Raw genomic sequence first — 15,894 nt, forward strand, 5'->3', positions numbered from 1 at the left:
TTGATTTGATTACCAGATCTCAAGTGCATAAAAGAGAATTATCAGAAAAGCTATGATTGGTCCATTCTCAAATTCTGAAGCCATGAGCAAACTCAATTTGGCAAATTATGTCCACAGCAAAAAATTGTCACATGTGTTTCTGTAACATTGTGACTTCTAGTAATTCTTTATCTGTTTCGAAATGTTTTTTTTACATGAAGAACAGCTTCTAGCTGTTTTGGGCAATTTCTGGCCTGGCTATAGCATATCTGGCAAATGACGCATTAGTTTACTTGCGTATGCAAAAAGCCACTTCTCAACAATTCTGAGGTGATTAAACCGACAAAATAAGCAATAGATTGAGCAAGGCAACAATAAAATAACGGAATAGGAAATACTGCAGTGCCACAAGATTTATATTCCTTCCGATCTGGGCTTATAAACTAATCAGTCATGGACCTTCATTTCAATAAGGACATGAAATGTTAAAGTGCACATGCCTTTCAGAGCTGAATTGAGCCGGCAGGACAGCGAAATTGGAATTTGAATTTTCCCTAATTTTCTGATGCCCCAATACAATGACATCACTGGCAATGACATGGCATTATGTTATCAGGGGTTGCAAAGTTTTTACGATTAACGAGATGAGATACCGACGATTTCTCAGGTAAGCCATGCATACTAATGAAGTGAGATGAAAAATGACTAAACCTAATCTAGACAGCCTTGAATATCAAGTTGCAATTACTTTCAAATAGCGGGTGTAATAGAGGGTGTAATTTAAAATCAGTAATAGTAATCAAATATGAATCTTTTCGTGGCAAATCCAAAATTTTCAAGGAGCTAGGGAAGTGTACCATTTTTGGGACTCACTGGTGGAAGTAAATAGAAATAATCTAAATACCACATAAGATTCACAACTCATGGACCAGTAATTGCCTTCGATGCATGACAAAAAAATCTCATCGGTCCGTAGAACTGGAATTGGCTGGGTTTGTTACTGACTGCCGGTGGCAGTGACCACTTAGTCTTGTTACAGGCACCTGTGATGCTAATGTAAACGAGCAATTTATGTCATGTGTGATCAGGATCGCAGGAGGCAGAACCTTTACAAAAATTGCCTGAATGCGACATGCGTTAGGTTTTTCTTGATTGGTTGGCCAGCCCTTGCAAATATCGTTTAGCAATCTGTGAGCTAGTTTGAAAAGAGAAATTGCAAGGACATATTATTCATCTTTCTCAAGTTAATACCAGACAGTCCAACAAGTAGTGGTGTCTTAGACCTACAGGCTAACTAATCTATATATGCCCTGAACTAAGGTAACAGACACATAAACATGGTGTTGATTGGTCTCAGATCAATAGGACATGATCGTTTTCACACGTCGCGATGCAATTTGTCTTTCCGCAGATGAAGAGGATGATGACCATCTGATCAACACCATGCTCATTCGTCATCAATGGAGACAGCTAACGAAGTGGTCATTGACCACATCATCAATCCACCGCTGTAAATCCAGAAAAAATTTGACCAAGATTTTGGAGAGTTGTCGAGTTGTATAACAGATGCTGTATTCTTGGTCCAGAGCGGTGAAGCATCAAAATGGATTTTTCAAAAATATTTTATTGATAATTTTATATAAAAGCAAACAGGATAAGGATACACCTTTAGCTAATACTAAAATGATATCCACATTTTCCCAAAGATTTTTTAAAGAAGCTTCCCAGTCGATCTCAGCTATTTCTAACTGCTTCAGTCATCGAGAACTTGGTCAAATATGAGAGCTAAAAAAACATGTGCAAGAAAATATCAAAGAAGTTATTAAAATATCTTAAGGCACTGGTGGGAAAAACAAACAGTGACTGCAAGCAATCACAAGAAAAAGTTATCGCTGGGACCGTGAGGAGGTCACTTTAAAAAAGATTCAATGATACAGAAATGAAACTGATCAAGGGTACCCTTCATGATATTTCAAGCAACACTGTGGCTTATCAGTTTTTGACCCATCTGTGTCGACCACACTACTCAATGGATGACATGTTTACAATCAGCGTGGTACAGGAAACTGTTGGAGTGAAATCGTTCGGTAATCATGGTATCAAAATGACATATTTCCATTAAGTGACTATGAATAAAGGCCACCTCTGAATACATTTTTAAAGAAAAAAAATACACCAAGTTGCAAATTTCAAATCTGTGTACAAAAGTTAGAAGGTAAACAAAAATTTAAAAAGTAGAGTACAAATGTTTTGTCCAAATGGCATGTGAAGAACTGAACATGCCACCAGTTGCACCATATTAAATTTCATGAAATCGAATTTTGAAGGTTTACCATTTAATCGTTATCTCCACAAAAATATGGCTTGTCTGCAGCTTTGCCAGGATGAGCATGATTGGGTGTTTTTTCTTCATTTTTGATGGTGCGACAACCTCTCTTTCTGAATTTTTCACCCTGCTTAGCCTTCAAAATAATCCCATTGGCTTTTCAGCAACATTTGCCATCACAAGTCATAAAACTTTGCAAAAAAATGAAATGTATCAAAATCAATTTAGTTTTTCTTTTACATTTTACATTTAGAGACGACCAAGACAAGACTACAAAATATACTTCGCCTGAGGCCATTCATGAAACTTGCTGTTTTAATCCTGTTAAGGCGATCGATACACCACGACAAGTTCCCTAGAAATTGATTTTTCACCCGGAAGGAATTGCTAGAGAGAGGATCATTTAATCAAGAGTACCTAAAACCCCTCAGGGCATCTTCATGTCCAGAGTTAAGCTGGCAGTTGATGAAAACTGGATGCGACAATTTTCAGTTTTAAATTAAAGGCCAGCAGGGTAGACTCTGCCAATGGCAACGCATGATCTACAGTGTAAAAAAAACTGAGGGTGAGTTTTATCTCTGTAACCAAGCAATCACACTACTTATGAAAACTGCAGTGACAAAATAATTCTGAACTCTATCAGTCTGTCACATCCTTACAATGTCTGCAGTGTGAATTGAAGTCTGACTAATAATTAGGTGACAGTTGATCACCACTCTGAATATCAATATCTGCCTCCTCGTTATCTCCTGGTAATTGACGGTAGTCAATGGAAACAGTGGCCATTTACTTCAAATGTGGGCACTTGAGCAGTGTTAGACGGCAAGCATGACCTTCATCAAGTAACAGCTCAGCCATCATTAGCGACTCAGTCATCAGGCTATTTTCATCACATACATGTATACTGCATGTATAGGGATCACAAAGACGGCATTCAGTAAAGACCCATTTTATTCTTAGATACAATCACAACCATCAGTGCCTCTGTCGGAAATTGAATAAAAAAACAAATAACAACAGTCAACACGTGAGATCGCTTATGAGGCGTCCTAATAAAAGGGATCAGATTGAATGGAGACAACTAATTTGGGACCAAAACTAGTGTCCTTAATAGAGAGGCTGCACTGCACTACCATTGAATAAGTTAAAATGTCTTAATTTCCTGTACTCAAGTAAATACTAAATTATTTTCCTTCATCACTTAAGGGTTGATCATAAACCTGTCATATTCCAATGTAGCCAAAGAATTCTGTTTTGGCTGTCATGACAGATGGTCTATACAAATCTGATTTATTAAACGTCAAAATGATAAACAAGACATCACAAAACGCTGATAAATACTCAACTGATTATGTCCTCATCCATCAAGTAACAAGTGGTGTCAATAAAATATGAATGTTTTGACTGAATATTGCAAATATAACTTGGCCAGGTAGAAAAATATTGAGAATAATGATTGATTTTGATAATTCTCACTTGTAGGATATCAGGTGATGGTCAGGGCCCCAGGTTTATAAACTGACGGTCATGGGTTCCACTACCGGCAGAATCCCAGCTGACTCATTCTCCTTGAGCAAGATACTTAACCCTGCAGTTGCCTGTCGCAAAAAAATTTCCGCATTTGGCACTTTCATAACCATTGACATGCGTACTTAAATTTGTAATAGGACGCCATTGATATTGCAATTGACATTCACAAAAGTTGCTGCTTTGGGAGAGTTCTCCTGCTTCAATTTTAGTAGACTTGGGATCAAATCAACAAGTTAGAGCAAAAAATTGTACAATTTGTTTGAGGTCAGACCCTTATATTGGACTACCTCCTACTTGATTTTATAGAGGGTTTTTTGAAATGGCAAGACTTTTTAGCAGTTATGAAAAAAATTATTGTTTCTGATTGATCAGTAGTCGTAATTAAACCCCCATTGTGAGCCCCATTGTGAGCCCCATTGACAATGTAGGTATATGTCACTGGTGAAACTGACCAGGGTCAATTAGCTCAGTAATCACATAACTAGCTAGTAGTAGATAGTACTAGAACAATGGTTACATGCATATGGGCATTAGACCTGTGAGCTGCCCTGTACTGTGAGCTGCCCTGTACTGTGGGCATTTGGCCACAAGCAGTCGCAGAGGAAACAACCACCCAAAGAGAATGTGGTATGTTCAACTGAAGCAAGCTTGGTGCCAGACCAAGGTAGGCTCTTACAGATCTTATTTTTGTGGGGAGGCAATTGTAGAGTTAGTAATAGAGTTTTTAGAGTAAGGTGAAACAAAAGTTACTCCATTTTGCAAAACTGAAAAACACCAGATCTCACCCAAAATCCACAAAGTGGTAAAAGTATTACTCGGAGGACATTCACACCATTGGTCTGCATGACTCCCTGGTTTTCCCCGCAGACAAGCAATCTTTTTCTCACTCATAGAAACGATAATCACTGGTCGTATTGACACATGTTACTATTCAGGGTTCAAATAAGCCAATTGCGGATGATGGTCCTACCTGGGGTTAAGTTCCTTGCATCGATACGATCCTTCTCATGGACGCCATCTGTCGTGACGTGGCGCTGCATACTCATCCAAGACATGTCCTTATTTGGGTCAATCATGCACACCTGAAGAAATAGGATTCACTTGAATGCCAGTCTAAGATGAGGCAAGTCGAAACATTTGAAATGATGGCATTTTTTTTCACTAAGTCTCTTCGGAAAACCATCTTATGACCTAAGGTTTCCATGTCTTTCTTACATCTAAGTGTGCTTTCTGTGGCATAAAACTAGCTTCATTTGGTTAGGAAGTTCCAAGCAAAGTCTTTAAAATAAACTTACACAATGATGAACGGTTTCGGGGACACTGTCCTGGCCTTTCAGATCTATCCAAGTGGGAAAATACATAAGGCGTTCCTGAAATCATACAGATACATTCATAATATACGGGAAAAGGACGAAGGTTACCATGCTCGACGACAAATTCAAGGACAGGTTAGGTTTCACATTTTACCATGCTATGGAAATACAAATTCCACCGGTAAAATCGACTCCAATACCATCCGTATAGAACAAAAATACTGGCAAAAAATGCAAAAGAACATACCGCCATTTTCTTGACATCAAAGTTGTGCAGTGTTGCAGAACATACAACCATCTGTAATCGCTTGCCATCATTTGTCACCTTGGGTATCTGTGCATGGATGCGGTTAATGAGGTCACCATTGCCTTGAGAGAGCAAGCCATCCTGAAAATTGATCGAGAAAGACACATTCTCTTCAAAACTTATCCTGAACCTGCTTCCAGAAATTTGTATTTGTGTGGACATATTAAATTTTTTAAATGCTGTTGCCGTAAGAAAGAACTCAATAACATCAAAGCTGCCAGCCATAAAATATCCCAAGTGGTAGAATCAACAAAACTTGCCAAAAATAGTAGTTTTGAAATACTTTTTCAGCAATCAACCTTGTATTGTAATTAGTATGTGATAAGCTGACCTTTTGCTATTTGCACCGATTGTCTAATGGATATCACGCCACACCAATTGAATAACCTGGAAAGGGGATGATGAGGCAACTTACCGCTTCATCCAGCACAAAGAAGCGCACGTTGTTGAGGAGTAACTTTCCTGTCGACATGAGATCATCCATGCGTCCTGGGGTGCCGCAGACAATCTCTACGCCATTCATCAGCCGATCGATCTGGTCTTTAGCGGGAATTCCCCCAATTAGCAACAACTCCTGAATCAGAATGTCCTTAAGATGCTTTTTGAATTTCCTGACCTGGTTCAGAGTTTGCTCCGCCAACTCTCGCGATGGCTAAAATGGAAGTTATACTAAAAATAATAAACACTGTAAACCACCAAATGTTTGTGGACATTGGAACACATACTGTAGTTGGCAAGTTTTCTTCTTTCAATTACATGGCTGACTAAATTCCACATTGCTTGAAAAATGTAGCCTTTAAGGTTAAATTTACTGAGTTGAGTGGTCGTAACTGTCAAATCAAGAAAAATGAAACAGTCACAAACATAACCCTTTTTATGATTACGAAAAAATCTCGCTCTGAAGAAGGTAATTTCAAAGTTACTCACCTCAATGATGATGGCATATGGGGCATTTGGTGCCGGGCCTTTTGAAGCAGCAGGGCCTCCACCTGCAAACACAGCAAAGGTTTTAATGGCTGAACAACATTTTACACACATTCAACCAAAATCAGAGGGGGTGGCTTCAGCCTGGCGCTCTGGCCCTGCTTTGGCTTGGCAGATCCATGGCACCCCTGGTTCAGCATGGCAGCCCAACAGACTGCTTCTACAGAAGTAGTTGTAGCAGTTGTATATGGTGTAAAATTTGCGGAGCTCCTTGTCTTCATTCCAAAAAATTCTGATATTCCCTATCAAGTGACTTTTGTGACCAATCACATCTCCTCTGGCTGTGCTGTGCTGACTTCTGAGGAAACAGCTCCCCAGGCATGTCCATTGAAGCACATCCCCCACCAACTCACCTCCATATTGAGACGATGTGACAAATTCTGTGGCAGCCTTGCCCAGAGCCTTGTATTCTCTCTGAGGGGGATACTTCAATGGACTGTCGCCAAAGTTGAACTTGATCTCAGCATTCTACAATGAGCGTTAAAATGGAAAATGAATTTAAAAAAACAACAATTTTTTAATATCTGATAAATTTGAATGTAAAAGATCCTTGCCCTAACTGATTCAGCCACCCTGAAACCATCTCAGAGAGTAATTTAGATCACCTACTGAGCATATCACCCAACCTTCAAACTCTAAAGTGGAAAGGAGAAAATGTATTTTAAAGGATTCTAATCCACATCATCTTGTTCAGGAATCAAGCACTCTCATCACTCACCTTGAGGCAGACTGAGGCGAAATAAGTGGAATTTCTTAGGTTTGCAGGGATGTCGTAGGCTTTACCAAAGTCAGTGCCTGGCAAGAAACAAGTCACATTAGAAATCATAGCTTCAACCAATGAATTGTTCAGGAGCTAGTCTCAACAAAATTCTATGTTGATCAACAAAAAATGAAAAATGGCCAGGGCCATTGTGCTCACCTCCTGTGAAGGGAAGATGGATGAAGCATTAGCATGGTTGGGGTACATTCGTACCAAGTTAGGGATCTGTAGCTAAAGCAGTGACAAAACGTGCCGTCATTGTAAAATGGCGGTGCCATAGGAAAACTTTGACCTTTGTGACCTTGAGAAGTAGGTCAAATCAAAAACCCACATTTATGAAATGTATCCTTGCTAGGAGTACCTACCATAAAAATGTTATGAAAATCAGACCACTATTAAACGAGCAATCAAACATTTAACTTTGGACATTAAATTTGGCCCCCGGGTGGCCAAACTAAGAATTTTTCAAGATGCCCGCCTGGCACCCATATTGGCTATCACATTTGATAAAAAATCAAGGATTTAGTAGAGAGTACATAGATATACATCCAGATCAAATTTGGTTGCAATCCGATCATTAGTTTCGGAGTAATAGTACTGTGTTTATTTTTCAAGATGGCTGCCTGGCGGCCATATTTGATGTCCGAACGGCCGAAATTTTAGGGGTGGAATAGAGAATCCCCAGATACATGTCCACACTGGTTTAAAACCTTCTAGCTAAAATAGATAGGAAACATGCTACTGTTCAGTGAATCAGCAAACTTTGACCTCTGTGACCTTGAAAAGGAGGTCAAATCAAAAACCCGGAGGATATATGATGCACCTTTGCTAGAAGTACCTACCATATTTTTTTCAAAATTTCCCGACTACTATTAAGGGAGATATTGCATATTTTCATTTTTAACGTTTGGCCCCCTGGTGGCCAAACCATGAAACGAATCGGACCGAAACTTGGTCTCCAAGGTGTCATTACATAAGGGTACATGTGTACTAAGTTTCAACTCAATAGCTCTAACAGTTACGAAACGTGCCCTGCTAACGGACGACGGACGACGACGACGACGACGACGACGACGACGACGACGACGACGACGACGACGACGACGACGACGGACGACGGACGCCACGGTATGGGATAAGCTCACCTCTGCTAAGAGGTGAGCTAAAAATGGTGTTATCATTTATTCCTTCTTTCTGATATTGCTTCAACAAAGGTTGTGTTGTGTAAAAAGCATCATATAAATGAGCCCAGCTCAATGAAAGGGTAATCCTGTTCATTACTCAATTTTAGTGTGGATAGATCCTTTAAATCCTGAAACAATTAGATGTCAATTGGTAAGCACTCTAGGCCAAAATCATGTAATACAGGTAACTTCTCACCGTTTTTGGACCACTTGATGGTGAAGCTGTCTAGGTCGAGATAGCATCCAATTGTGTCATTGATGCCATATGCCTGCAAAGAAGAATAAAAGCATTTCAAAAGATAATTCTAGGAAATGCCCCCCCCCTCCACCGCCATCCACAAACCAAATCAGCCAATGCAACCCAGTTTTTAGACTTACCTCGCCATAAGTGTCAAATTGTTTTCCGAATGATTTTTTTCCTGTGCCACCAAAACCAAATCCTTCCTTGTCAGTACCAAGATCTAGACGAGCCTTTGCAGTTGACCAACCAACACGACACAAGCCCTCATCAGTTACAGTTGCCTCATAGTAGTATTTGCCTGAAATTTAACACAGATAGAATTAAACACTGAATATGAATTCAAAATAAATGTTTGACAGCTCATCCGCTCGCCATGATCCATATCCAAAATTAATTTCCAGTGCGTATATTGCCTGGAGAGAATGTTAGATGTCTCCATAGCATTTACTTAGTAGGTGGAATCCTAAGATATATTCTACAGCTCCAGATGGACCTGCAGTTGATGTTTTGACCTTAAAGTTAAAATTATAACTCCTGTTTTTCTGATTTTCTGAATGAGGTAAGTCAATGCTGCATCTGTGGGTGAGGGTCAAGATGGTCACAAATTGTCAAATATTAATAGTAAGAATAATAATCTCACTGACCTCCTGCACTGACGCCCTTGTTTGATCTTGTGCCATGCCATCCTTGCTGATCACGACTCTGGCACAGTCTCCCTTCAGGATCAATGGCTGAAAATTAAACAGTTTAATCATTTAATATTTGACCAAATAATACATCCAGGATTTCATAAGGATATCATGGCCTCACGAAAAATTTGTGAAATACAGATTTTTTACTCACCCATAGCATCACCACGATCATACACATTCATTTTCCATTTCTTAGATGAAGATGCTGAAGAAAGAAAATAATCTCAAATTCACAGTTGGAAACATAAAATATCTGATGAATCTTTATACGTTGTCTGTTAACCTGCATACATGTATTAAGCTCAAAATATTTCTCAAATTCAAATTCTTGGGAAAGGAACCTACCTTTCGTAGTAACTTGAGTGCCCTTCCCTTCTTTCATATCCCTCATGGTTTCATAAACAATCTGCAGGATAGGCAGACAGAAGGCCTGAAAAGTACAATCCATAATTCAAGTAAAGATCTCAGTAATACATTCTCCACAATTATGATGTCTGAGATGAGACTCTGCTCGGATTAAGTATGCTATACAAGTGACCAGTGTTATAGATATGTTCAATTTTCAAACAGCTAGGCCCTATAGAATAATACAACAGTAAAAAGGATTAGTTCTTGTGAGAGAGAAAGAAGTTGTATTTTTATTTCACAAACACTTGCCCCAGTTTTTCCACTCCCAGTCTCTGCTGCCTGAAAAAGAAGTTAAACATGAGCAGTGGTTTGGATTATTGATTAAAAGAAACTTATAATGTTGGAAACTTCAACTAAAATGTCAACTAATTAGCGATATTAGCCAACTCTGTGTTTCAAAAATAATCCGATCTTTTCATTAAATGTTTCAAAATAAGCCGTTCTCAAAGCCTGAACCAACACAGTTCCTGCAGGCTGCAGATGTACCTTTTAGAAGCACTACTACCAATATCATTGGAATCCTTGTACATTCAGGCTTTTAAACATTCATCTAGTAGGCCCTATAGTAGAGGACTAATTGACGGATGAGGACAATTTTAGTCGACTTAACTTACCATGAGTACATCTCCACCCCCCAGGATCATCGGGATAGCTTCAGCCTGGACATCAGTGGGCAGGCTGGAATTCAATGCAGATCGTGATAAATAGCAGTTTTATTATAACAATTGTCTTGGCTTTCCTTTTCGATAGTTAGAATGCTAGCCTAGCTTTTTTATTCTTCTTTACTGAAGCATGTTTCCTCAGAGCGGACAGTGGGTCACGTGTATATAAGTGACCAATTATCAGCTCCTAGAAACATACCTTAGTCCTGATGGACTTGATGTCGTTGTTTTTTTCAAAGGGGAAGTTTGCAGAATCATTTCAAATGGAAAGACCTTAATCTTATGTTTCCTCACCTCCAATCCATATCTTCCACTGCCTGACCGATCTCGGGCATAACACCCATTTCTGAAGAGATAGGAATAGATGACAGATGCAAGGGACATCCAACAATAGACCTGGTTATTTGGAACCGTAGTTGTTGTCATTCTTTTGTTTTGATTGTGTTTTTCTTTGCATCTTTCAGGATGACCAGACTGACTCGAACAGCGAGAAAAGGCATAGCTCATGTCAATTCACCATGATGAGCATTTGGTCATGTCAGTAGCTTGATCAAGGGAGCCAGTAGGCCTACAGCATACAAATCATCTGAGAGGACAGAAGCCGAGGCGAGCAAAAGCATGCAGTCATGTAGGCCAATGGGTGTTCCAAAAAGCTGGATCACTTAAATGCTGGATTTACTAATTGTGTATGTTGGGATAACTATCACACTCACAGAAACACTCCTGTGGAGGCACTGGCAGCATAAAATCAATAAAGTAACCTCAAAAGCAAACTCAACACACACACAACAGGCCTCATAATCTTCAACATGTTGCCATGGTTGAGGGAGAGAACTTAAAATGGAAAAAGAGGAACTAAGATTTCAGTATTTTTGGCACAACATTTATTTCGTGATTCGGTTATTATTCAATAAATTGTATTATACTTTGAGTTAGTGTTGTTGGTCTATTGGACGAGATATAGATCGAACCATGGCTCCCACGTTTTGCTCATTTCTTTTTTTGACTCAGTGACTAGTTCTGGCCCTTTAAATTAATCCACGTGGAATCATGAATAAAACGCGGGAAAGGCGTCTCAGATCTTGATTACCCATTCCGACACATGGTGGCAGCACTGGTAGATCGGAAAATGAATAAAAAAGAACATTCAAGTAGATTTTTGACAGAAACAGTAAGACTTCTTTAAGTCAAAATACACTTGTTCGGAAGTAAATCATGTAACGAGCCTATTAAGTAACTAACGCGTACAATTTGATATCAGAGTTTACCGTATCAAGCAGATAAATGAAACTAATTTTGGCCAAAATGCGACACATGGGCGCAGCCATCTTGGGTTTTTACCAGCGCCAAGAGCCGACAACTGAAATAAATTACATATCTCAATGAGTAAGGCGCATTTCTGGATGGGCCTGGGGTAACATTGAGATATGTTGTATCTGAAAGGTATCGACAACACCTTTTCAAATGGCAACCCGTATTTTCTGTTACAAATCCTTATTTTTACGACTTGCCTTCAAAAGCGGTCATCTCGATAATTCCGTCTTACAACACCAGATGTCGTGGAATATCGGAATATCATTAGGAAAACACCATGCCTATTCCTTGTAGCTACCTACCACTAATAGATTTTAAGCCATTTTTCTTTGGACATCAACTGCCATAACTTTTTCCCAATATCTCACTCGAACCTAATATTCGCAGGGTAGAAACACCTCACCCAGGGCATGAATCCATTAGAATTTTGACAGGTCATGACCATGATAATTTCAGGGTTTGGGGTGTCTAAAGTTTTTGGGGTCGTTTTTGTCTTAATTTCACGCGTCCAACACGTTTCACGAGGCTCAAAGTTCATCAGAATGTTCACTAGAAACAACTTTAATTCATGATATCAGAGAAACTACATTCCGATTGCACAGATAGCACCCCTACTGGACAGTGAGACCACAGCATTGATTTCTTAAAGCACTACTTTCCTACGCTGATTGGTCAATTAGTGATGTGGAGCTACGTGCGGGCCATGCCAGCCACGTGGTAGGCTACTTCTCCTGTATGGATACCACGAGCGGAACACAAGAGCTCTCGTGGCTGATCGTATTCATACTGAAGAACACCCTGTCGCTAGTGCTGGAAGGTTCAGAATCATTTGGGACGAATGCGGCGTATCCATACAGGAGAATTTGAAGCAAACTTATTGTAGGCCTATCCATACAGGAGCAATATCATGCGCTGGAAGCATCCTGAACACCCATTGAATATTCAGGCCGCTCTCTGGGACAAACGTCTGTGCTGCTCCCCTATGTCTTGTTGGCCTATCTCCCTATAGAGACCATGACACAACCAATCTGATGACAGTAGCTGCTACAATGTCCATGATCTGAATAGTGCGGGTTACCAGCCGGCTTCACTCGTCCTGGACACTGTCACAACCAAGCTGGTGACAGTAGCTGCTACAATGTCCATGATCTGAATAGTAGTTACCAGCCGGCTTTACTCGTCCTGGACACTGTCACAACCAAGCTGGTGACAGTAGCTTTTACAATTCTGAATTTACGTCGACGAATCCAAGAACTTTTTCGTAGGCCCTTGTGCCTGCGGTATAGAAGATACGGCCAAGTATGTTGTACCTGTCTTCACAAACATGGTGAGAGGATAGTTCAGCCTAAGGCAGTAGGCCCTGGTGTGCATGTCATCTAGAGCACAGTGAGAGGTCAGTCCAAGACAGCAGGCCCAGTCGATGACTGCTGTGGGAGAGACAAGGCTGTAAATGTCTTCCAGAAAATTTTGAGATGCTGGCTTACACCAAGTCATATTATGATGCATGCACTGGAATAACGTCCAGCTTGTACCTGTCAGAGAGAAGTTAGCTCAATCCAAGGAAAATGGTCAGGGCCATTGGCAAAAGTAATTTCTAAAGAACACACGGTCATCCCTAGCAGATATACAACATAGGGCCACAGTATATGAATCCGTATATATATAGGTCATTTGAGTTTGAGAATGGTCCATGTATCATGATCATTTTTTCTAGGTACACATTTTTGTCCCAGCTATGGTATGAGCTGCTGTAGTGTCGTTGATATAAACCATGTCTTTGAGGATAGGGTTTAGGACATAGTCAATTGAGACAGTAACTTGAGTCAGTACCCAGCAGAGATAAAAAAAAGTATGAGGAAAATGAATAAAGGCTGTAACCTAAGTTGTCCCAGCTGAAAGCCAAGTCGGTTGCAACAATGCTCTGCCGTGTTAGTCTCTGCTTTTTAAGGTGGCGTTTTGTATGTGTCTCTGTCAATATAGGATACTTTTCATTCCAACACTCTGAGCTATGGACCTATAGACCTACCATCAACATCGAGGTAAGATTATGAAGCTGGTGTTGTCCGCAAGTGGAATACCAGTATTATCTCCTCCAGGAAGACAAGAGACCTGATTTGCCTTGAGTGAGGACAGAATTCAGAGTGCAGCTGTCTCATTTCATAGTCCATTAAAATAGGCTTCGATCCGCTACGCTACAAAGCTGATGTTGTCCGCAAGTGGAATACCAGTATTATCTCATCCAGGAAGACAAGAGACGTGATTTGTGACTCTAGGACCCCTTCTCCAAAGCAGAGGGATAAAGGACCTCTATCCTTCCAATTGACCAGTGGTCGCATCATAGGTTCAGTATGTTTCAAAACATGAACGCGGGTTGAGGATTTCTCCGAAGTAATCTTTGCTATCGAGCTCGTTCATCGGTCTGCTTTGAGATGGATTATCAGTTGTGGATCTGCTCGTGCTGCCCTTGGCTCTGGGTGTAACAGCATTTGTTATCTCGCCAGGTCTGGTTGTGACAGTATCTGCAATCTCATCAGGTCTGGTTGTGACAGCTGCTGTATTATCAGGTCTGGTTGTGGCAGCATGTTATGGTATGGTTGTTGCAGTATCTGCTGTCTTTTCAGGTCTGGTGTTCTGATTTCATGCAATCCCTTCATGAAAATGATCAGGTATTCACCATGTGAAAACGAGACACATTTTTCCTTAGGGTGGAGACAAGGTCCACCCTGTAGAAACATGGTGCACTACGTTGGGAGAGTACACATCTAGATCTGACAGAGTACGCATAGTGAAGGGGGATCGCACATCAAGCAAATACTTGGTACACTCTCTGGCAACATGGCGAGCTATGAAGGGGAGGGCACATCCAAAAGATATATGGTGCACTACTGTCTCATTGGCCGGAAGACATTTCTGCAGGTAACAATATAGAGCGACGGTAAAATACACAGGCCCGTTGCGGTGGAAAACAGAAATGTCTTCGTTTTTCACTTTCGCTCCGTTGTCTTTGAACAGCGCGACAAGTTCATGTAATACAGGGTGGCCCAGAACATCGTGGTTGTGACGGTCTAAATACCTCACAGGGCTGGTTATTGATACTCCCAACCCATTCATACAGATACGTGAATGTGACAGTTCTGACATTCAGATAGAGCCGTGATTGCGACAGTCTTGAAGACCTCCCAGAGCTGGTTATTGATTCCCCGATCACAGTCAGATTGAGACGTGAATGTGAAAGTTCTGATATTCAGATAGAGCCGTGAATGTGATAGTCCTGAAGACCTCCCAGAGCTAGTAACTGATTCCCTCGTCACATCAGATGGAGACGTGACCTGAAGACCCCCTCCCCCTCCCCCTCCCGAGCTCTAGCTCATCCTGGACAACATCGGGACCCTTTAGCCTTGGATGGAGACTCTATCTCACTGCGCTCTTAATGACAGGCCCAAACTGATACCTCTACATGTGTATATGCGCGGTACAACACATGGGTTACATGAGCGTATGACTTCAGGACCCTTCTGCCATGGGTAGCTTCTATCTCCCTGTGCTTATGAAGACAGGCCCAATTTGGTACCTGTGTTGTGAGACATGTTACAGTTCCAAATACCTGAGTCCCCAGGCTCGTGAGTGACACCCCCCCCCCCCCTCGCATGCAGGTAGAGACGTATATGGGACATACCTGAAGACCTCCCATGTGATGTAATATCATAACGACCGTCACATGCATCGCAGCCCGTCAACGTTGTAATGGGGCATTATTCTCATACAGAGTCACATCTCGGACCACCAACATTGTGGGATTGTGCTGCTGACAGCCACATCTGAGACCAACAATACTGTCGTTAGTCGAGTGTTGTGATACTGATTCGGTCACATCTCGGACCACCAGCATCGGGGATTTGTGCTGCTGATTCAGTCCAGTCACTTCAGTCATCTCGAACCATCAACATTTGTCTTCTGTCTCGTCATTACAGTCACAGTCTCGGACTACCAGCACTGTTCATTTTCGTCACTCAATGTTTGCCTTCAATGGGTCCTGATTCTGATACACAGTCACATCTCGGACCTACTTCACTTTCGTCAGTGGAGTGTTGTGATACTGATTCAGTCTAGTCACTACATTCACATCTCGAACCATCAATGTTTATATTTAATGGTGGCTAATGCTAGTTCACAGTCTCATTTCGGACCACCACG

General features: G+C 40.9%; 1 protein-coding gene across 3 annotated transcripts in view; it reads right to left on the reverse strand.

The window, feature by feature from the left end:
- Window positions 1-15,393, reverse strand: part of LOC135495412 (ATP-dependent RNA helicase DDX1-like) — a 109,715-nt gene extending 94,322 nt beyond the window's left edge. The window contains exons 1-16 of one of the 3 annotated variants that reach the window (XM_064784019.1): window positions 15,377-15,393; window positions 10,681-10,732; window positions 10,339-10,402; window positions 9,974-10,003; window positions 9,662-9,746; window positions 9,468-9,521; window positions 9,269-9,355; window positions 8,762-8,922; window positions 8,580-8,652; window positions 7,158-7,234; window positions 6,793-6,907; window positions 6,383-6,444; window positions 5,871-6,107; window positions 5,396-5,536; window positions 5,131-5,205; window positions 4,806-4,917 (exon numbers count right to left, since the gene is read on the reverse strand). In XM_064784019.1, coding sequence (XP_064640089.1) covers window positions 4,806-4,917; window positions 5,131-5,205; window positions 5,396-5,536; window positions 5,871-6,107; window positions 6,383-6,444; window positions 6,793-6,907; window positions 7,158-7,234; window positions 8,580-8,652; window positions 8,762-8,922; window positions 9,269-9,355; window positions 9,468-9,521; window positions 9,662-9,746; window positions 9,974-10,003; window positions 10,339-10,402; window positions 10,681-10,730 — 1,423 coding nt within the window. In that variant the 5' untranslated portion in view covers window positions 10,731-10,732; window positions 15,377-15,393. Of the gene's footprint in view, window positions 1-4,805; window positions 4,918-5,130; window positions 5,206-5,395; window positions 5,537-5,870; window positions 6,108-6,382; window positions 6,445-6,792; window positions 6,908-7,157; window positions 7,235-8,579; window positions 8,653-8,761; window positions 8,923-9,268; window positions 9,356-9,467; window positions 9,522-9,661; window positions 9,747-9,973; window positions 10,004-10,338; window positions 10,403-10,680; window positions 10,733-11,312; window positions 11,463-11,897; window positions 11,939-15,376 lie in introns of those variants that run through there. The other 2 variants (XM_064784017.1, XM_064784018.1) reach the window with 2 other exon arrangements.
- Window positions 15,394-15,894: the final 501 nt, after the last annotated feature.

This window comes from Lineus longissimus, chromosome 11 (genome assembly GCF_910592395.1).
Source record: "Lineus longissimus chromosome 11, tnLinLong1.2, whole genome shotgun sequence".
In the NCBI taxonomy this organism is placed as follows: domain Eukaryota; kingdom Metazoa; phylum Nemertea; class Pilidiophora; order Heteronemertea; family Lineidae; genus Lineus; species Lineus longissimus.